This window comes from Mytilus trossulus, chromosome 7 (genome assembly GCF_036588685.1).
Source record: "Mytilus trossulus isolate FHL-02 chromosome 7, PNRI_Mtr1.1.1.hap1, whole genome shotgun sequence".
NCBI lineage: Eukaryota > Metazoa > Mollusca > Bivalvia > Mytilida > Mytilidae > Mytilus > Mytilus trossulus.
Window position 1 is genome coordinate 72,754,029 of NC_086379.1, and position 18,968 is coordinate 72,772,996.

Here is an 18,968-nt window from a genome sequence, read left to right on the forward strand (position 1 = left end):
CAACAAAACATAAATTAAAAAAAATGGTTCAATAACTGAATTTTCATTTTTCTGCTGCGCGGACACGATTTGGATGTAAGTTATTACCAGATTACTTATAACATAGACTGCACATGAGGTAAAGGACGAGAAAAAGAAGATTATAGCACCAAAGTATATCCCATTTTAGCGCGAGATTTTTGTATCCATGTTAGCGAAAAGTAAAATGATCAACTGATGCTCATTTTAGCTGAGACTACTGTGTTATAGAAATGATTTGTCTAGAAAAAATATTCGCTAAAGTCGTTTCAGATTTAAATTAAAAGAATGGATTTGTCTAGTACTAAAACAGATGATACTATCGGCGCTATAATATCTACCAGTATAAAAGATTTGATTTTTTTCTGTGAATATGTTCTGCGCCATGCAGAAGTATACTCTGATAAACCTAATAGAATCTATTTTGGTTCAGATAGAGGTATTTATACAAAATAATTATTATATATACAAATGACTTTATGATACGAACTACATGCATGTAAAGGCGACGTGTTTGAAATTATGAAATCGCAATAAAACATTTTTAATAACCGTGTTCACCTCTTGTTTATCAGCTGGTTTTTCACATTTCAATGTATCTGACACTCACAAAGATAATCCGATTACGTCAGCTTTACAAATTTTATCATTTTTTACCTATAATACATATTATTGATTTTACCTGTTACCTCTGAACTTTGACGTCTAACGGTATTACACCTGGCTGTTTATATACGTCCTTGTTGCGGAAACAAGGATACACGTTTTTAATGTGAGGATCTATTTTATTTGTGGATTTTAAGTGCAGAGGGAAACATGAAGGATACCGACGAGACCCACAAGTTAACGGAGACAATTTATAAGGTAAGCACACCTGACCACACCTGTCATTTAAGATGCATAATCGTAATATTGTGACAGGGATGTTTATCGATTTATAATGTATTTAATATTTTCTTCTATCAAATTACAACAAGATTTGTAAATATTATAGTGTTTAAGATATTTATTACATACATAGTCTTCTAGAATTTAATACAACAAAAAGTTGTTAATGTTAATTTTGTTGTCACTTGCAATTAATATTGTAGAACGTTATACCTTACTATTTCATTTATCATGTTTGTTTAAACGTAAAAAGATAAAAGAATTATCATTATTATATTCTTGGTATGATCAGAGAACATAAAGCAAAGATATATGTCATTACAATTGTATGATCCATATGATAGAAACTTGTATGGGGGAGGGGTGTAATTTAACTTTTAGATGGCATGTTATATTTTTTATTTAAAATAAGTAATCTTTCAGTTCAAATATCATTTTCTGAGCTAGAATTTTCTTGTATATTTACAGGGTTTAACAGACAATTTTACACCGGGTGTACGACAGATTATATTAGCAGGGAAAGTTTATCATAAGGCGTTGGTTGGTATGTTTGTTTTAAATGTAGTTTACACTCTCAAGATAAATGATTATCATAATAAATTAGTACCCTGGTCATTCTTGTAGCTGAGTGACAGGTTGTTTGACATGAAGGATAAGAAGGGTTACAGGCCTACACAGGGCGTGAGGTTAACACGTACTCTAGGCGTCAGATATTACTCAGGGCTAGGTCTTTTTTTTACTATAATTAGCCCCCTCCCCCCCCCCCCCCCAAAAAAAAAAAAGAAAAGAAAAACAGCTCAAATCGGAACAAAAGGTGAACAACCAAATTTAAATTAGACTTTGTCTGGTATTTTTATCAAATACAGAAATTCTCTGTTCCTTTTGATAAAAATATTTTGAATTTCAATTTTCCGAGGCAAGACACCCCAAAGAAAAAATTACAATACAGGCATATACTGTATCTAATTGATCATCAATTGATCACTCAGGCAAGCCAGGAGGGCAAGTCAGGAGGGCAAGACATACCCAGTGGCGGATCCAGGAATTTTCATAAGTGGGGGCCCACTGACTGACCTAAGAAGGGCCCCGCTCCAGTCACGCTTCAGTGATTCCCTATATAAGCAACCAATTTTTTTCCCAAAAATGGGGGGCCCGGGCCCCTCTCCCCCCTAAATCCGCCTCTGATACCCGAAAGAAGTTAGTTACATGTTTGACTTTTTACTTTCAAGGTTCTTTTATTATTGTTTATATATGTAGTCCATAACTTCTTAAAGTCTACTGTTTTTAAGATTTTTATCTTCTAAGAATTCAGTATTTCAATGCTGACAACCCTTAAGGTCTTATCATTCACCCGAAATTATATGGGTGGGCACCCCCATGAATTCGGCTGTGAGTCCGTAATGATTTATAATTCACCAAATATTCGGACTTTCGAGGACGATAGCGGCTGAGCCTCCAAGTGATCAGCACATCGGTTAGTTCCTTGCAAGGCACCAAAGACTGACTTGGGTATACAAATAAGATCATCTTTTGAGTTTTCTCCTTTCGTCAAATCTCCTTGCTGAAATGGGCGTCTGTCTTTATCATTGGAGTTTTCTAGTTCCGACTATAAAATCATTGCTGAAATCGGCGTTCGTTTGCATTTTAAAATATATAAACTCACAGGGGTAGTTACATGCATGCATGTTTCGCAGCGAGGTTGAATTCTTAAGTTCTCTGCACGTTAAAAAAATCCTCGCAACAACTCATCCTCTATATATATATAGTAGTTGGACAGTTGTATTGCGAAATTTTGCCACTATCCAACACACAGTATTATTGTGACTGCAAAGAAACAACTAGAACCCTATTAATCATATGACAACTAAATTGATATTTACATCCTATTTTTATAATTACAATAGTATCCTTTATGATATTCCCATGGCTGTTTAAATGTTTTACACCCTTCACACCGGTCGCCGCGTCCCACCTTTCAGAAGCCTCATATTGTATCAGTTATATATATACGTTCTCATCCTAAATATGTATGAAATAATTGTCACTGCACATCAAGTAAAGCAAGCAACCGCTACGTTTGAGCCATTTTATAAGCTTAGACTTTAACGCGAAAAGTGATTATCTTTACTTTCTTTCACCGGGTACTAGACAAACAATTATTTAAGAAGAGGGAGTTTTTTTGTAGATACTTTGAGAGAGGGCAAAACATTGACCCCACCTTTCCACCGGCTGTATGTACTGACCCCACTAGAAAAAGGTCCCCTTGCATATATATTGTATGAATTTGATAGAATATAGTATCCACCTGTTTATTTCCCACAACACTCTGAAAAGTAAGTCCTATAGTCCTGCACTGCTTTGGAACGCGTTTTCCAATATGTTGACCGTGCTCTTAAGATAATAGAGAAATAATATAAACCCCCAATGTTTACTTATATCTTACTTGACGGCATTTTCTACAAATTAATCCCATTAGTAAACAAATGTAATCCTTCCAACTAAATATCTTCTTTTATTACACTTTATTATATTAGAATGAAGAAGACGTTTACCTCCGCAAAATATCATTTGTTATTGGTTATGCAAAACGACATATAGAGTGAGAAACGAGGAAGATGTTTCACGGTTAAATCCATAGGGAAAGTAATATGAAGATTGGAAGATTTAAATTGATAAAGAATAAAGAGATTGATTGGTCTAAAATTTCCGAACACAAATAGATAAGGTCTTTTTATATGGAACATCCAAGCACTCTTTTCTGCGATTTTGTTCAAGTGATGGAGATCGTTCTATTTAGCCTCCACTGATTCTATGTATGGCTCTTACAAAAGACTTTTTTTGGTGTTAATGGTAATTTTGATTTGTTTATTTGCTTAAGGAATAAATGCTGCTCCAACTCTAAATTCGTCACCATTAAATAAAGACAAAACAAACACAATATGGATAAAAAACACTAGAGATATATTTTGATAAAAGGACGCTCTCAATGCCTCAATTAAATCATTTGAGCATTTCATCAGTAAAGACCATGCAGGTATTATAAAGGGTTACATATATTTGCAGGGCTACTTTGCAAAAACTATTCAGCTTTAAGGTTGAATCAAGTTATAATTCTATCCGTTCCACTAAAGTTTTTCAATGCCCATTTCACTAAAACTTTTTTGCCAGAAACCTGTGTAGTATACATGATGATTGCGTATGTCCCAGTACTACGTTACATGCATACTTGTCACGGGGAAAACTATGATCCGAATGTTCGTGCCCACAACGATTGCTTTTGAATTTATCTTCTTATTGTATTCTCGATACAAAAAATTGGAAAGCCAAAATAAAAAGTTTGTAATTATTTGGTTTTTGAATTCTAATCATACATTCAGTCTTAAACACGAACTATAAGTAACATGTAAAAGACTTATCGTTCATTTTTTTATATAAATAAGGCCGTTAGTTTTCTCGTTTGAATTGTTTTACATTACATCTTATCAGGGCATTTTAAAGCTGACTATGCGGTATGGACTTTGCCCATTGTTGAAGGCCGTAGGGTGAACTATAGTTGTTAATGTCTGTGTCATTTTGGTCTCTTGTGGACAGTTGTTTAATTGGGAATCATACCACATCTTCTTTTTAATATTATCATTTGTTTTGATATATGAAAACATTCAAGTAAGCAACAACGTATATTTTTTATCATTATGATATTAGCCCTCGGATTTTGGTCCTCTGTTACGTAATGAAATATATGTTTTCAATTTTAACGGAGCCTGAAATATGATTTTTTTTAATACATAGTTTACTTTAAACAGGTGTAACAGCGGCTGCAAGAACATACAATGAAGTGTTGTTACGGGTAGGACAGACCGCCCGGACCACATGTAAAGGAGGGACAGAAGATATAGGTAGGCCTTAATTTCTGTTGATTAAAAAGTCATCAAATCAAATCCTCTATAACAGCTAGGCTATATTTCTATATGTTAACCGCCCCACCTCTTCGTAGCAGTAAACGGGGATGAAGATATGAAATATCTCCATCTGTCAGCTTTCTGTTGATTTACATGCAAAACCATTGGGATATAAGTTTCAGTTGGAAGATCTATGAAGGTATATGAAAAGTTAATCTTTATTTCAAAAGGATAACATCATTAGTTAAAGCTTATCTTCCTGAGGGTCCTCAACATAAGTCAAATATAAGGTTATATACCTAGGATATACAACCAGGGACATGATATATTATACTTTTCACACTTACAACAAACGATAACAGTACTTACAAAAATAAATAGTGTTCATTTTATTATTTATAGCACATGCTCCAAAAAACAGTTTGAAATCTTTTTCTTCTGATATTTTCTTCTTATTTGAAACTGAAATTTGGCTTAGGGAGGTATACATCTAATTGTTATGACAATTTGGAATAAATTTATATAAGGAGGTGCCAATCCATTTATATATTGAAATTAATAAAATATCAATTGACAGGTGTACACCATATAAACCATGACAAATAATGTAAATAAATTATCCTAATTCGGATAAATCCTCCTTTCACTGATTATTATGGTAGACCATGGAAGTAGTTTATTCTCAATATTACTTCCATTGTAGACCAACTGACTTTGAGCTTTCAAAGATTGACTCAAATTATTACAATGTATTTTTGATTTGATATCATCATCTTTACTCAGATTCCTGAAAATACTATACTTCTATTTTAATATAGAGGACAAGATAACAGGAAACTTGTGGATTTCTTCTTTCTTTTTCTAAAAAGTTTTCAGAATCTTTCTGTTGCCAAAGTTGAAACTTAAATATCATAATATAGCTGGCTGTTATTCAACCTTTATCTCATAAAATTGAGAATGGAAACACGAATCCGTCTCAATTAAACTAGGAAATGTACTTATTATGGTTCATATAAATTTTAAAGTTTTCTGCACTTTTCCAAAACTGGTTTAGATATTGTTTCACATACATTTAGGATATAAAGATATGCTTTTCTAAGTTAAAGAACAAGTTTGTATAAACTATACCACATTCTGTTCGGAACTATGTCCAATGGACACATAGAAATATCTTTCTTTCTACAATAACGTAGTTATCGAATTCAGAGTATTTTTGCAATTTTCATAATCTTTAAGTAAGTAAATGATATAGTTTGAGCGTTTGATTATGTCGGGGTTTTTTTTCACGGAACTATCCGATCCTATACCAGACTGACTGTAAAGTAAGAAGATAAACTTCAAAGAATTTATCTTAGCACCCAAAATGTTACGTTTTATTCTTAATCTTAAAAGTTTTCTGGATAGATACTCAACATTTGCCGAAAGCTTTCGTATTTGTTTTTACTATTTAATTTTTTTCAATAACAAAAAAGTGAAATTTTAATAATAGGTAACATAGCATAAAGTATGCGATTCCATTTACAGTTTGATCTGTCGTGACTTTCGCCGCTGGTTGCCAACGACTAATAAGAGCGAGTATTAATTGTTTCCCTATAAACAGCGATTCTCACTGATCACTTCCTGAATCCAATATAATATGTACGGAAAGTCATGTACAGGCTTATAATTATCGGAAACTCCTATTTCATTTACACCGATTTATCTTCATGACAATCGATCTCAATTTCAAATTACAAATAAAGTACATTTCAAAAGGAATTGCACAGATTGGTAAGGTACAATTCCAGGATGTTGAAAGGGGGCTGTCTCCCGGAAAGACAACGTTAGGGTGGGACTTGTATAAAATCTATCCATTAACCATATATGTAGCTCCATATATAAGGGGGACCTGTTCCCCCAGCCCTAAATCCTCCTCTGTTGACATACTTCTGAGTATTTCTTCTTCAATCAAAAATGTGTAAAGTTCTTTCAGAAAAATGTGTAAAGTTCTTTCAGATTCAGTATGTATCTCTAGATGGATATTGCCGTTTTTTTTCTGCCAGGATCTCTAGGCATAAATGTGATGGATCGAAACAAATATGCAATTCAGGGTTGGATTCAGAGAGCAGAGGTAGCGAGACCACCCGGGCTACCTATTAAGGCCGATAGTGAAAGTTTGTTTTATATGCTTTTTCATTCAGATATTTGTCTCCCCTCTTTTGAAATAGCTCATCAGGAACTGTGGTCTATTTATTTTTTAGTCGTATTCGACCTCAAAAGACAAAGAGCATTTCAACAAGGATAGTTTAATAAAACAGGTGTGAAAAAGACGAGATATTCGGTGTATGAACATGATGCATTACACTTTATAATGACACTAGCTCAGAGGCAAAATACCAAGATAAATTTTTATGACATGTTGCCCTTTGCATCACCAAGCATTTCATTAATTTACATATAATACATATATATACAATCTGACAACAATCCGTTGAGCAGTGAAAAAATCCATACCTTCTAGCAGTTATGTATTGTTATAAAAGATTATTCAAACATATATCCCTACATCAAATGAAAGTAATGTATTTATTGATGTTTCAAAACTTCATCCCGGCTTATGATATAACATGACGGGATGCTGATATATGCTATAACAGTTAGTAAGATAACTAGAGATGAGCAATGATATTGACCGTGATGACAAATATTCCTTCAAAACTTCTTCCCTTTCAAAAGAAAGACATTTCTCCTTACCGCTTGTATTAACTTTTCCTTCAAAACTTTAGCCTACTTCCTTAAAACAGTATCTTTGCCTTGACTGAAAAAGGTCCATGATTTTTTTCTTTCAAATGTCGGTTGATTTTGGGAGTGTATTCAAACAGAATAAATTTTGTGAAAACAGTTTGAGCTAGATGTTCTATGCTGTTTAATTTGTTCTGGTCCTAAATGTGCATGGAATATTTGTCACTGGACATAAAGCACACACCAATTCACGTGGGTTGTCTAACTAGGTCATTCTGATAAACACAATTTCATAGATGGAAAATGTGTTCAATGTTTTTGTTTAATGCATATTGAAATAATTATTGGTTTTACCTTAAATGTAAATATATAGCTATTTGATATAAAAATCTCACTATTAAAAAAATCAACAACAGAATCCTTCTTGAAAAGGCTCGGGGTAAAAAAAAATGTATTTGTATGCAGATATCATTGAAAAGGAAAAGACGAGATTGTAGAAAATGGTCGTATGCAGATAACTGCAAGCTCTGTTTGGCATCTTCTCAAATAATGTCATGTGCAATGTAGCCTGTAAACAAAATTATCAGACAAAAAATCATCATGACATAAAAGACAAATAGTCATTTTTTTTAAACTCTTATTGTTTTTGTATACACTCTCCGGCAAAATATGAAAACAAATAATTCTGTCGTTGTTAGTGCTGTCATTTTGAAAGATAGGTTGCAGCCAGTTTGTTCTGAAAAAGGAACAGTTTCAACGTATAGAAACGGAATGACGAGTTGCGAAGATTTCGTCCGATACATTGGCGACTGTGACAGACTTGCAATTGAAAATTCATGCAAATATTTCTAACGTGTTCTAGATAATTCCAACTTTTTAGAATTGTAAAAATCATGTACATTTTTTACGGGTAAAAACGAATCGATATGAATCTTATAATAGATATAGGAAGATGTGGTGTGAGTGCCAATGAGACAACTCTCCATCCAATAGATATAGGAAGATGTGGTGTGAGTGCCAATGAGACAACTCTCCATCCAATAGATATAGGAAGATGTGGTGTGAGTGCCAATGAGACAACTCTCCATCCAATAGATATAGGAAGATGTGGTGTGAGTGCCAATGAGACAACTCTCCATCCAATAGATATAGGAAGATGTGGTGTGAGTGCCAATGAGACAACTCTCCATCCAATAGATATAGGAAGATGTGGTGTGAGTGCCAATGAGACAACTCTCCATCCAATAGATATAGGAAGATGTGGTGTGAGTGTCAATGAGACAACTCTCCATCCAATAGATATAGAAAGATGTAGTGTGAGTGCCAATGAGACAACTCTCCATCCAATAGATATAGGAAGATGTGGTGTGAGTGCCAATGAGACAACTCTCCATCCAATAGATATAGGAAGATGTGGTGTGAGTGCCAATGAGACAACTCTCCATCCAATAGATATAGGAAGATGTGGTGTGAGTGCCAATGAGACAACTCTCCATCCAATAGATATAGGAAGATGTGGTGTGAGTGTCAATGAGACAACTCTCCATCCAATAGATATAGAAAGATGTAGTGTGAGTGCCAATGAGACAACTCTCCATCCAATAGATATAGGAAGATGTGGTGTGAGTGCCAATGAGACAACTCTCCATCCAATAGATATAGGAAGATGTGGTGTGAGTGCCAATGAGACAACTCTCCATCCAATAGATATAGGAAGATGTGGTGTGAGTGCCAATGAGACAACTCTCCATCCAATAGATATAGGAAGATGTGGTGTGAGTGCCAATGAGACAACTCTCCATCCAATAGATATAGGAAGATGTGGTGTGAGTGCCAATGAGACAACTCTCCATCCAATAGATATAGGAAGATGTGGTGTGAGTGCCAATGAGACAACTCTCCATCCAATAGATATAGGAAGATGTGGTGTGAGTGCCAATGAGACAACTCTCCATCCAATAGTTATAGGAAGATGTGGTGTGAGTGCCAATGAGACAACTCTCCATCCAATAGATATAGGAAGATGTGGTGTGAGTGCCAATGAGACAACTCTCCATCCAATAGATATAGGAAGATGTGGTGTGAGTGCCAATGAGACAACTCTCCATCCAATAGATATAGGAAGATGTGGTGTGAGTGCCAATGAGACAACTCTCCATCCAATAGATATAGGAAGATGTGGTGTGAGTGCCAATGAGACAACTCTCCATCCAATAGATATAGGAAGATGTGGTGTGAGTGTCAATGAGACAACTCTCCATCCAATAGATATAGAAAGATGTAGTGTGAGTGCCAATGAAACAACTCTCCATCCAATAGATTTAGGAAGATGTGGTGTGAGTGCCAATGAGACAACTCTCCGTCCAATAGATATAGGAAGATGTGGTGTGAGTGCCAATGAGACAACTCTCCATCCAATAGATATAGGAAGATGTGGTGTGAGTGCCAATGAGACAACTCTCCATCCAATAGATATAGGAAGATGTGGTGTGAGTGTCAATGAGACAACTCTCCATCCAATAGATATAGGAAGATGTGGTGTGAGTGCCATTGAGACAACTCTCCATCCAATAGATATAGGAAGATGTGGTGTGAGTGCCAATGAGACAACTCTCCATCCAATAGATATAGGAAGATGTGGTGTGAGTGCCAACGAGACAACTCTCCATCCAATAGATATAGGAAGATGTGGTGTGAGTGCCAATGAGACAACTCTCCATCCAATAGATATAGGAAGATGTGGTGTGAGTGTCAATGAGACAACTCTCCATCCAATAGATATAGAAAGATGTGGTGTGAGTGCCAATGAGACAACTCTCCGTCCAATAGATATAGGAAGATGTGGTGTGAGTGCCAATGAGACAACTCTCCATCCAATAGATATAGGAAGATGTGGTGTGAGTGCCAATGAGACAACTCTCCATCCAATAGATATAGGAAGATGTGGTGTGAGTGTCAATGAGACAACTCTCCATCCAATAGATATAGGAAGATGTGGTGTGAGTGTCAATGAGACAACTCTCCATCCAATAGATAATGGAAGATATTGTGTGATTGCCGATGAAACAACTCTGCATCCAATAGGTTTAGGAAGATGTGGTGTGAGTGCCAATGAGACAACTCTCCATCCAATAGATAAAGGAAAATGTTGTGTGAGTGCCAATGAAACAACTCTCCTTCCACATAACAATTTATAAAAGTAAGCCATTGAAGGTAAATGTACGACCTTTAACACGGAGCCTTGCCTCACACCGAACAACAATCTATAAAGGGCCCAAAATCGCTAGTGTAAAACCATGCAAACGAGAAAACCAACGGTCTAGTCTTTATTTAAATTGCATGTGCATCTTGAGAAAGTAAAACACATGCCTCAACTTTCGCCTAGATGTAATAGCATTGAGTAAAACTTTTTCGATTATTGCAAATATTATGTGTAGGAGGATTTGTTGCAGATACAAGAAATCTATATGAACATATATACCATAAATGTTTTGTATACAAATTATAAATGTACATCTGTTACACTATACATCATACAACACTGTGACCGCATCATAAGTGCATTATAACAAAAGGCTGTCAGAAATAATATATCATAACGTCATAAGTGGTATACTGTCAACAAACAAAAATGTTTTCCTTCTTTTCTTTCTCTCCAATTTAGCCCGGTTAAAATCATAACTATGAAATAGAATGTTATAAAGTAACAGATTGTGTATTGTGCATGTCCATGTGAAATCAAATAACTTCTTATTGGTGTTGAGAAATATGTTTTTCTTTTTTTTTTTAGAAAACTTGACATCAATTTAATATAAATTCCTGTCAAGATATTTCATTGTTTCATGTTAGCAAATGCTTCATGCAAAAGAATAATAATAAAATTGAGAATGGAAAAATAAGTTTGTTTATTAATGTTGTGACTATAATTCTTCTCTGAGTACAAGACAGAAAAGATGGTTGGTTTAAAATGTGAGCAGAGTTATACCTCTATAGTGCTTAGCAAAAATATGTTGCTTTTTGGTGTACTAGACAAAACAGACTGTGTGTTGCTTTAGAATGTAACCATAGCTCTCCTCTGAGTATTAGACAAAACAGTGTGTTGCTTTAGAATGTAACCATAGCTCTCCTCTGAGTATTAGACAACACAGTTAGTTGCTTTAGAATGTAACCATTGTTCTCCTCTGAGTATTAGACAAAACAGTTAGTTGCTTTAGAATGTAACCATTGTTCTCCTCTGAGTATTAGACAACATAGTTAGTTGCTTTAGAATGTAACCATAGCTCTCCTCTGAGTATTAGACAACACAGTTAGTTGCTTTAGAATGTAACCATTGTTCTCCTCTGAGTATTAGACAAAACAGTTAGTTGCTTTAGAATGTAACCATAGTTCTCCTCTGAGTATTAGACAACATAGTTAGTTGCTTTAGAATGTAACCATAGCTCTCCTCTGAGTATTAGACAAAACAGTGTGTTGCTTTAGAATGTAACCATAGTTCTCCTCTGAGTATTAGACAAAACAGTGTGTTGCTTTAGAATGTAACCATAGCTCTCCTCTGAGTATTAGACAACACAGTTAGTTGCTTTAGAATGTAACCATTGTTCTCCTCTGAGTATTAGACAAAACAGTGTGTTGCTTTAGAATGTAATCATAGTTCTCCTCTGAGTATTAGACAACATAGTTAGTTGCTTTAGAATGTAACCATAGCTCTCCTCTGAGTATTAGACAAAACAGTGTGTTGCTTTAGAATGTAACCATAGCTCTCCTCTGAGTATTAGACAACACAGTTAGTTGCTTTAGAATGTAACCAGTGTTCTCCTCTGAGTATTAGACAAAACAGTGTGTTGCTTTAGAATGTAACCATAGTTCTCCTCTGAGTATTAGACAACATAGTTAGTTGCTTTAGAATGTAACCATAGTTCTCCTCTGAGTATTAGACAACACAGTTAGTTGCTTTAGAATGTAACCATAGTTCTCCTCTGAGTATTAGACAACACAGTTAGTTGCTTTAGAATGTAACCATAGTTCTCCTCTGAGTATTAGACAAAACAGTGTGTTGCTTTAGAATGTAACCATTGTTCTCCTCTGAGTATTAGACAACACAGTTAGTTGCTTTAGAATGTAACCATAGTTCTCCTCTGAGTATTAGACAACATAGTTAGTTGCTTTAGAATGTAACCATAGTTCTCCTTTGAGTATTAGACAAAACAGTGTGTTGCTTTAGAATGTAACCATAGCTCTCCTCTGAGTATTAGACAAAACAGTGTGTTGCTTTAGAATGTAACCATTGTTCTCCTCTGAGTATTAGACAACACAGTTAGTTGCTTTAGAATGTAACCATAGTTCTCCTCTGAGTATTAGACAAAACAGTTAGTTGCTTTAGAATGTAACCGTAGTTCTCCTTTGAGTATTAGACAAAACAGTGTGTTGCTTCAGAAGGTAACCATAGTTCTCCTCTGAGTATTAGACAAAACAGTGTGTTGCTTTAGAATGTAACCATTGTTCTCCTCTGAGTATTAGACAAAACAGTGTGTTGCTTTAGAATGTAACCATTGTACTCCTCTGAGTATTAGACAAAACAGTTAGTTGCTTTAGAATGTAACCATAGTTCTCCTCTGAGTATTAGACAAGACAGTGTGTTGCTTTAGAATGTAACCATAGTTCTCCTCTGAGTATTAGACAAAACAGACTGTGTGTTGCTTTATAATGTAACCATTGTACTCCTCAGAGTATTAGACAAAACAGTGTGTTGCTTTAGAATGTAACCGTAGTTCTCCTTTGAGTATTAGACAAAACAGTGTGTTGCTTTAGAATGTAACCATAGTTCTCCTCTGAGTATTAGACAAAACAGTGTGTTGCTTTAGAATGTAACCATTGTACTCCTCTGAGTATTAGACAAAACAGTTAGTTGCTTTAGAATGTAACCATTGTACTCCTCTGAGTATTAGACAAAACAGTGTGTTGCTTTAGAATGTAACCATAGTTCTCCTCTGAGTATTAGACAAAACAGTGTGTTGCTTTTGGTAGTAAGCAGCGTTGTTTCCTCTGAGTACTATACTCGTTTGTTGCTATGGGGTGTGATCATTGTTATCCTCTCGGTACTAGACAAAAAATATAGCTGCAAAAGGATGTTGCAAGAGTTCCCCTCTGAGTGTTGAGCAGCACAGTGTGTTACTTTAGGATGTGAAAAGAGTTCATTTCTGAGTACTACACAAAAAAGTGTGTTGCTTTAAGATGTGACAGGGGTTATACTCTGAGTACTAGAAAAAAATCTAGTTTGTTGCTTTGTGATTATACCAGAGCACACTCAGTCTGAATACAAGACACAAGATGTGTTGCGTTAGGATTTGACCCCGGAGTTTTCATTTTTTCAACAGTTTAACTGATTAACACCGTAACCCTGTAATGGATAAGTTTGTTATTTTACATGTTAACTTTAAAGACATTGAATTTTAAAACAGTTACAAACTTCCTACAGACAGGACACACGTGTCATCATTAAACTATTAACTTTTATTTACACTTCTATCATCCTTATGTTATTTCCGATCACCGAAGACGATGTCACTACAAACAGACAAGATTTAGCACATGTAAACTATTTTCCGTTCCAACGCCTGTCTGTGTGTGCGTCAGTGGAAAATCAAATAAGACCTGCCTATCAATATATTTGTTATGATTTGTTTTTGAAAACAAAAGTTACCTGGAAGTCACCTGTATAAATATTACATAATTGCTTGAATATTTTAATATACAATATCCCTTTAAATCATTTAAATTTGTTAAAAGTACTGCATTTGCATTCACACGGATTACCATAGCAAATTAAGGCTTTTGTATATGGAGGACGACTGCACACTTCGGCTGTAATAAAGCACTGTAATATTGTTCTGTACGCTAATTAGAAAATCGTTTATGTCTTCAGTTTATGCGGCATGCATATGAATCCATTGGGTTTTCGTGTAACTGTTCGTTGAGGACACCAATATAGTCATACAGTCCAAAGTAACCACCTAGCTTTCTAGTTGTCCAGAGGCTATCTTGACACCGTAAATTACTAGTATTTAAATGTTATTACTATGTTTACCATAAAATAAAACATGTCTTCAAAGATGTGAACCTCATTAACGACAGGTGTTACATGTGGAGCAGAGTCTGCATCCGTGTTAGTCCTTTTGAATAAGTTTCTTTTGGTTCTTGATAAGATGTCCTTTTTCTTGTAATGGATATAACTTTGTCAGGACAGAAGAACACTTACAAAAAGAACGCATAAGTGTGTATAAGGATAAGAGTGGGAATATTGTAGTTCCAATTAAAGGACTCTATTGTACACATCAAATTTTTTTGTTCAGTGTGTGTTCACTTGTGTAAATATGTCTTTTGATTGAGTTAAGCCATTTCAATTGATAGTTCTATAGTGTGTCTTTCTATGATGTGATGTTGCACTGCGAGTATGTTTGGTACCGTTAACACGTTTAGACCCGCTGAAATAGTTTGCACCTGTTTTGAGTCAGGAATCTGATGGTTTGCTGATGTGGTTCATAAGTGTTCCTCGTTTCTCGTTTCAACTTTTTATATAGATTGAACTGTTGGTTTTCCCGTTTGAATGTCACGTTTTTTACACTAGTAATTTGTGGGTCCCTTTATAGCTTGGTGTTCGGTGTGAGCCAAGGCTCTGTGCTGAAGACCATTGACCTATAATGGTTTACTTTTATCAATTGTGACTTGGATGGAGAGTTATCTCATTGTCACTCATACCACATCTTCTTATTTTAGTCTAGATGGATATCATCGGGGGTGTTTGATCTCATGTACCAACGAAATAGCGTCCCAATGACACAAATATGTAATAGTAACCTAAATACTAGAATAACATATAAAGGTACATATTTCTTTTGTAGGTGAAGCTATATATCAGATTGCCGAAGCTCAAAAAGAAATCCAGTCAAGAATCGAGGAAAATGTGAGTATTATAATAATGCCGTCTAGCAAACAGTTAGCAGTCATTAACCTTCCATTCCCGGGATATTGTAGCATGAGCTCAGGAATTTTATTTTGATAGAAAAGTGAAGAAGAGAAATATGAGGGGGGAAATGAAAAAAACCCAATGTAGTGTATTTTGACTTATAATGGTTTACTTTTACAAATTATGGCTTGTCTCATTGGCACTCATACCACATCTTCTTATATCTATTCAATATTCGTATTGTGTAACCATTTCATACGTTTAACTTTTAATTGAGAATGTTTCCCCCACCACAAATAAAAAATTGTACAAAGCTAAGATGTATTCCTCTGATGGTTTTGGTAACCAATCTTCGATAGTCTGTAAATCTATTGACATTTTGTTTCTATATTTGGGTATATTAGAGCCTTAAAATATAATGCGGACATCTGTTGACATTTTTAGTACACAGCTTTTTTTTTTATATTCTCAAAACATTTTCTGATACTAACTTGGTATGGGTGTCTTTCGCCATCTAGGATTGTAAAAAAACAGAGAAACCAAGGTCAAGATTTTTAATCAAGTTAGCAAAATTTGATGCAGGAATAAAGATAACTAATGTGAATTTTCATTTAAAAGAAAAACAACTATGAGATTATAATTTATAAATATTAATGTTTTTACTTGTATATATTATTTTTGCCTGATTGTTAATGCTTAATAAATTCGCATTTTAAGGGGAGGTAACTCTGGAAAATTACTTGGAATTTTGTGCAATCTAATTGGAATTTTGTTATTTTGATTTTTAGCCAGAAAAAACGTATGGTGACTCTATTGAAATTCTCAAAACATTTTCTGAAACTACCTTCTCATATTTTATTTCACAATTCTATAATTTAGTTCAGCTTTTAATCACATAATGATGATTTTCTTGTATAATTCATACAAAATGTGTCATTTTGTCACAACCTGTAGCTTTTGAAATAGCATGGTGACCTATCATTTTAAGTACACTTTTGAACATATATCAATATATATACTACGATTTAGCAAAGTATGAACATATTCTATAATTTTTAATTTACACTCCCATACCACCTTTAATAATTGATATTTTAAATCCACTTGGCATTGAAAATTATGAAGGACCTACTTTTTTACACTTCACATGCACCAGTTAGATGCAAATTTTTAAAAGTGCAGATTTATTGTAATAGTGAAAAGAAAGACCATGAATATTGAAAAGAATAATTGTTAAATCAAACATTTATAATATGATGCATTAAAATATAGTGTATTATGTCACCCCTATATTAACATAAGTTTTTCAGGTAAATTTTAATTATAGTTGTAATCTTTACAAGTTTTTTGTCAATGACTTTAAGACTGGGATTGCATTTTATATTTGTGAAGCACTGAGAAACAAGTCAGAAAATATTAAATACTTTATAAACATAATGTCACCATGGAGACAGTTCTTATAAAATGAATAAAATTATGTACTAAAATATTCTTTTCAAACTCTCAACTGATTTTCAATTCAATACAAGGACATTATTCACCTTAAAAAACTCAAATTCAGTAATAATAAATTGTGATTGTTTATTATATATGTAAATATGTGATCTTGTTCAAAATGAATAGTTCTGGATCTAATCATGTGTGAGAAATTTCTGAATCCACCATAGTACTTACTAGGCTTTTTAATTAATGTTTTTTGTAAATTAAAAAAAAAAGTTTTTCTATTTATTAAATTTGTTTCTTCATTCAAAAATGTAAGAGGAAAAAAAAATGATCATCATTGAACTTTAAATTCTTAAAAGAATTAAGACATGAACAAAACAAATATATCTTTATTACATATTCTATTTATTCAGAGATTTCATCTTCAACAAGAGAAAATCTCTGGGTTTTATAATGATCCTATTAAATTAATTTTATTTGCTGTTTCTATTTCAGAGCAAAGCTTTGTTCTCAGAACTTATTCTTCCCTTGGAGCAGAGATTAGAAAATGACTTTAAAAGATCTGCGGTAAGATTTGATTGTAATTTGGGTTGTAATCACTTTTGATTACCTGTATGAACCACGCCCATATTTTGATCTTTCTGTATATGACATACCTTTGTAGGTCTTTTGTAGTACGATATTCATTTCTTGTAGATAGAATACAATAGAAAGACATAAGAATTAAATTATTGGCCTATGTATAGTGAGATGTCTAAAATCCAATGTGCAATCAACTATAGTGCACTTTGATTCCTTGGTACATAAACAACCTCTATTGATTGATTACATCAAGGAAGCTCTTTTTAATATAAAACTTCCTTAGTTGAATGTACTATAAAAGTTTATAACCAGCAGTGGCGGATCCAGTGAGGGGGTTGGACCCCCCCCCCCCCAATTTATTTGACAATCAATGCATTTCAATGGGGACATATAGATGAAACCCTCCCTTTTATCCTGAGTTGAGACCCACTTTTTAAAATGGTTGGATCCGCACATGGCAAGAGACAACTGATAAATAGGTCTAATAACAGATGAGACAATCATTCAGATGAAGTGCAACAATAAAAATCAAATGTTTCTTTTATAAATGGTTAGATACCAGCATTTCTTTGTGTTGTTATCACCTACACCCCCTATATTCTATACTTGCTTATATGGTTTTTAATATGTAAAAACTAGAAGAATGAAGTTATTAATGGCTGTACTAATTGGTATCACATTCTGTGGGTTTAAAAAGGTTGATATCAATAAGAAAAGAAATGGTAGTAAATTATCAAGTTGTTGTATTGTTGTGATTATTCCAGATGATATTGTTGTGAAGCCTCTTTATGTTAAGATATATAGACCATTAGGATAAGCCAGATTTAGCCCACTATATAAATGTAATAAACATGACATATTAGTATTAAGATATCTATAATTGCTTAAAGTACATCTTGAACATAAGTTCATAGTTCATGATCTAAAAGAAGGAATATAGGAGTAGTCCTCAAGAATGTATAAACAGATTTTTTTTATGAGAAACTTTTAAAAATATAAGGTCTAGTTAGGGAAAAGGGGGGGGGGGGGGGGTTTGTACCATTGACATGAATTTCGTGTGTTTGTTGTCCAGTGCAAGTAACAACATTTTTTTGATATATGGTCATTCCCATATTTTATGAAAGAAAAAAGTCTGTTATTTACAAATTTCATCACCCACCTAACACTATGTACACTGCATTTGACAAACAGAAACTAATGTATCCTAAATGACCTGGTGTAGATGGCTGCTATAAAGGCTGGCAACTATTTATTCTTTACTGGATGTGCTGTTAAAAAAATAATCTTTCTTAAAAAACAGACTTGAAAGAATAAGGAAAATTGAATAATAGAAAATTACATTGGATCAAACTATTTGTAATTGATGTCTGACAGATTTAATGTCTGTTTCACTAATTAAATGATACATCAAAATTGACACCTTTAAATACAGGGATCTTCTCTTTGATAATTGA

The 18,968-nt window shown here is 34.0% G+C and overlaps 1 protein-coding gene across 4 annotated transcripts in view; it reads left to right on the top strand.

The window, feature by feature from the left end:
* The first annotated feature begins 564 nt into the window (after nt 1-564).
* The window catches only part of LOC134725756 (brain-specific angiogenesis inhibitor 1-associated protein 2-like), a 42,831-nt gene continuing 24,427 nt past the window's right edge, over nt 565-18,968 (top strand). Inside the window, exons 1-5 of one of the 4 annotated variants that reach the window (XM_063589878.1) lie at nt 565-882; nt 1,375-1,450; nt 4,710-4,802; nt 15,425-15,486; nt 17,428-17,499. In XM_063589878.1, the coding sequence (XP_063445948.1) occupies nt 835-882; nt 1,375-1,450; nt 4,710-4,802; nt 15,425-15,486; nt 17,428-17,499 (351 nt within the window). In that variant the 5' untranslated portion in view covers nt 565-834. The remainder of the gene's footprint in view (nt 883-1,374; nt 1,451-4,709; nt 4,803-15,424; nt 15,487-17,427; nt 17,500-18,968) is intronic. The other 3 variants (XM_063589877.1, XM_063589879.1, XM_063589880.1) reach the window with 3 other exon arrangements.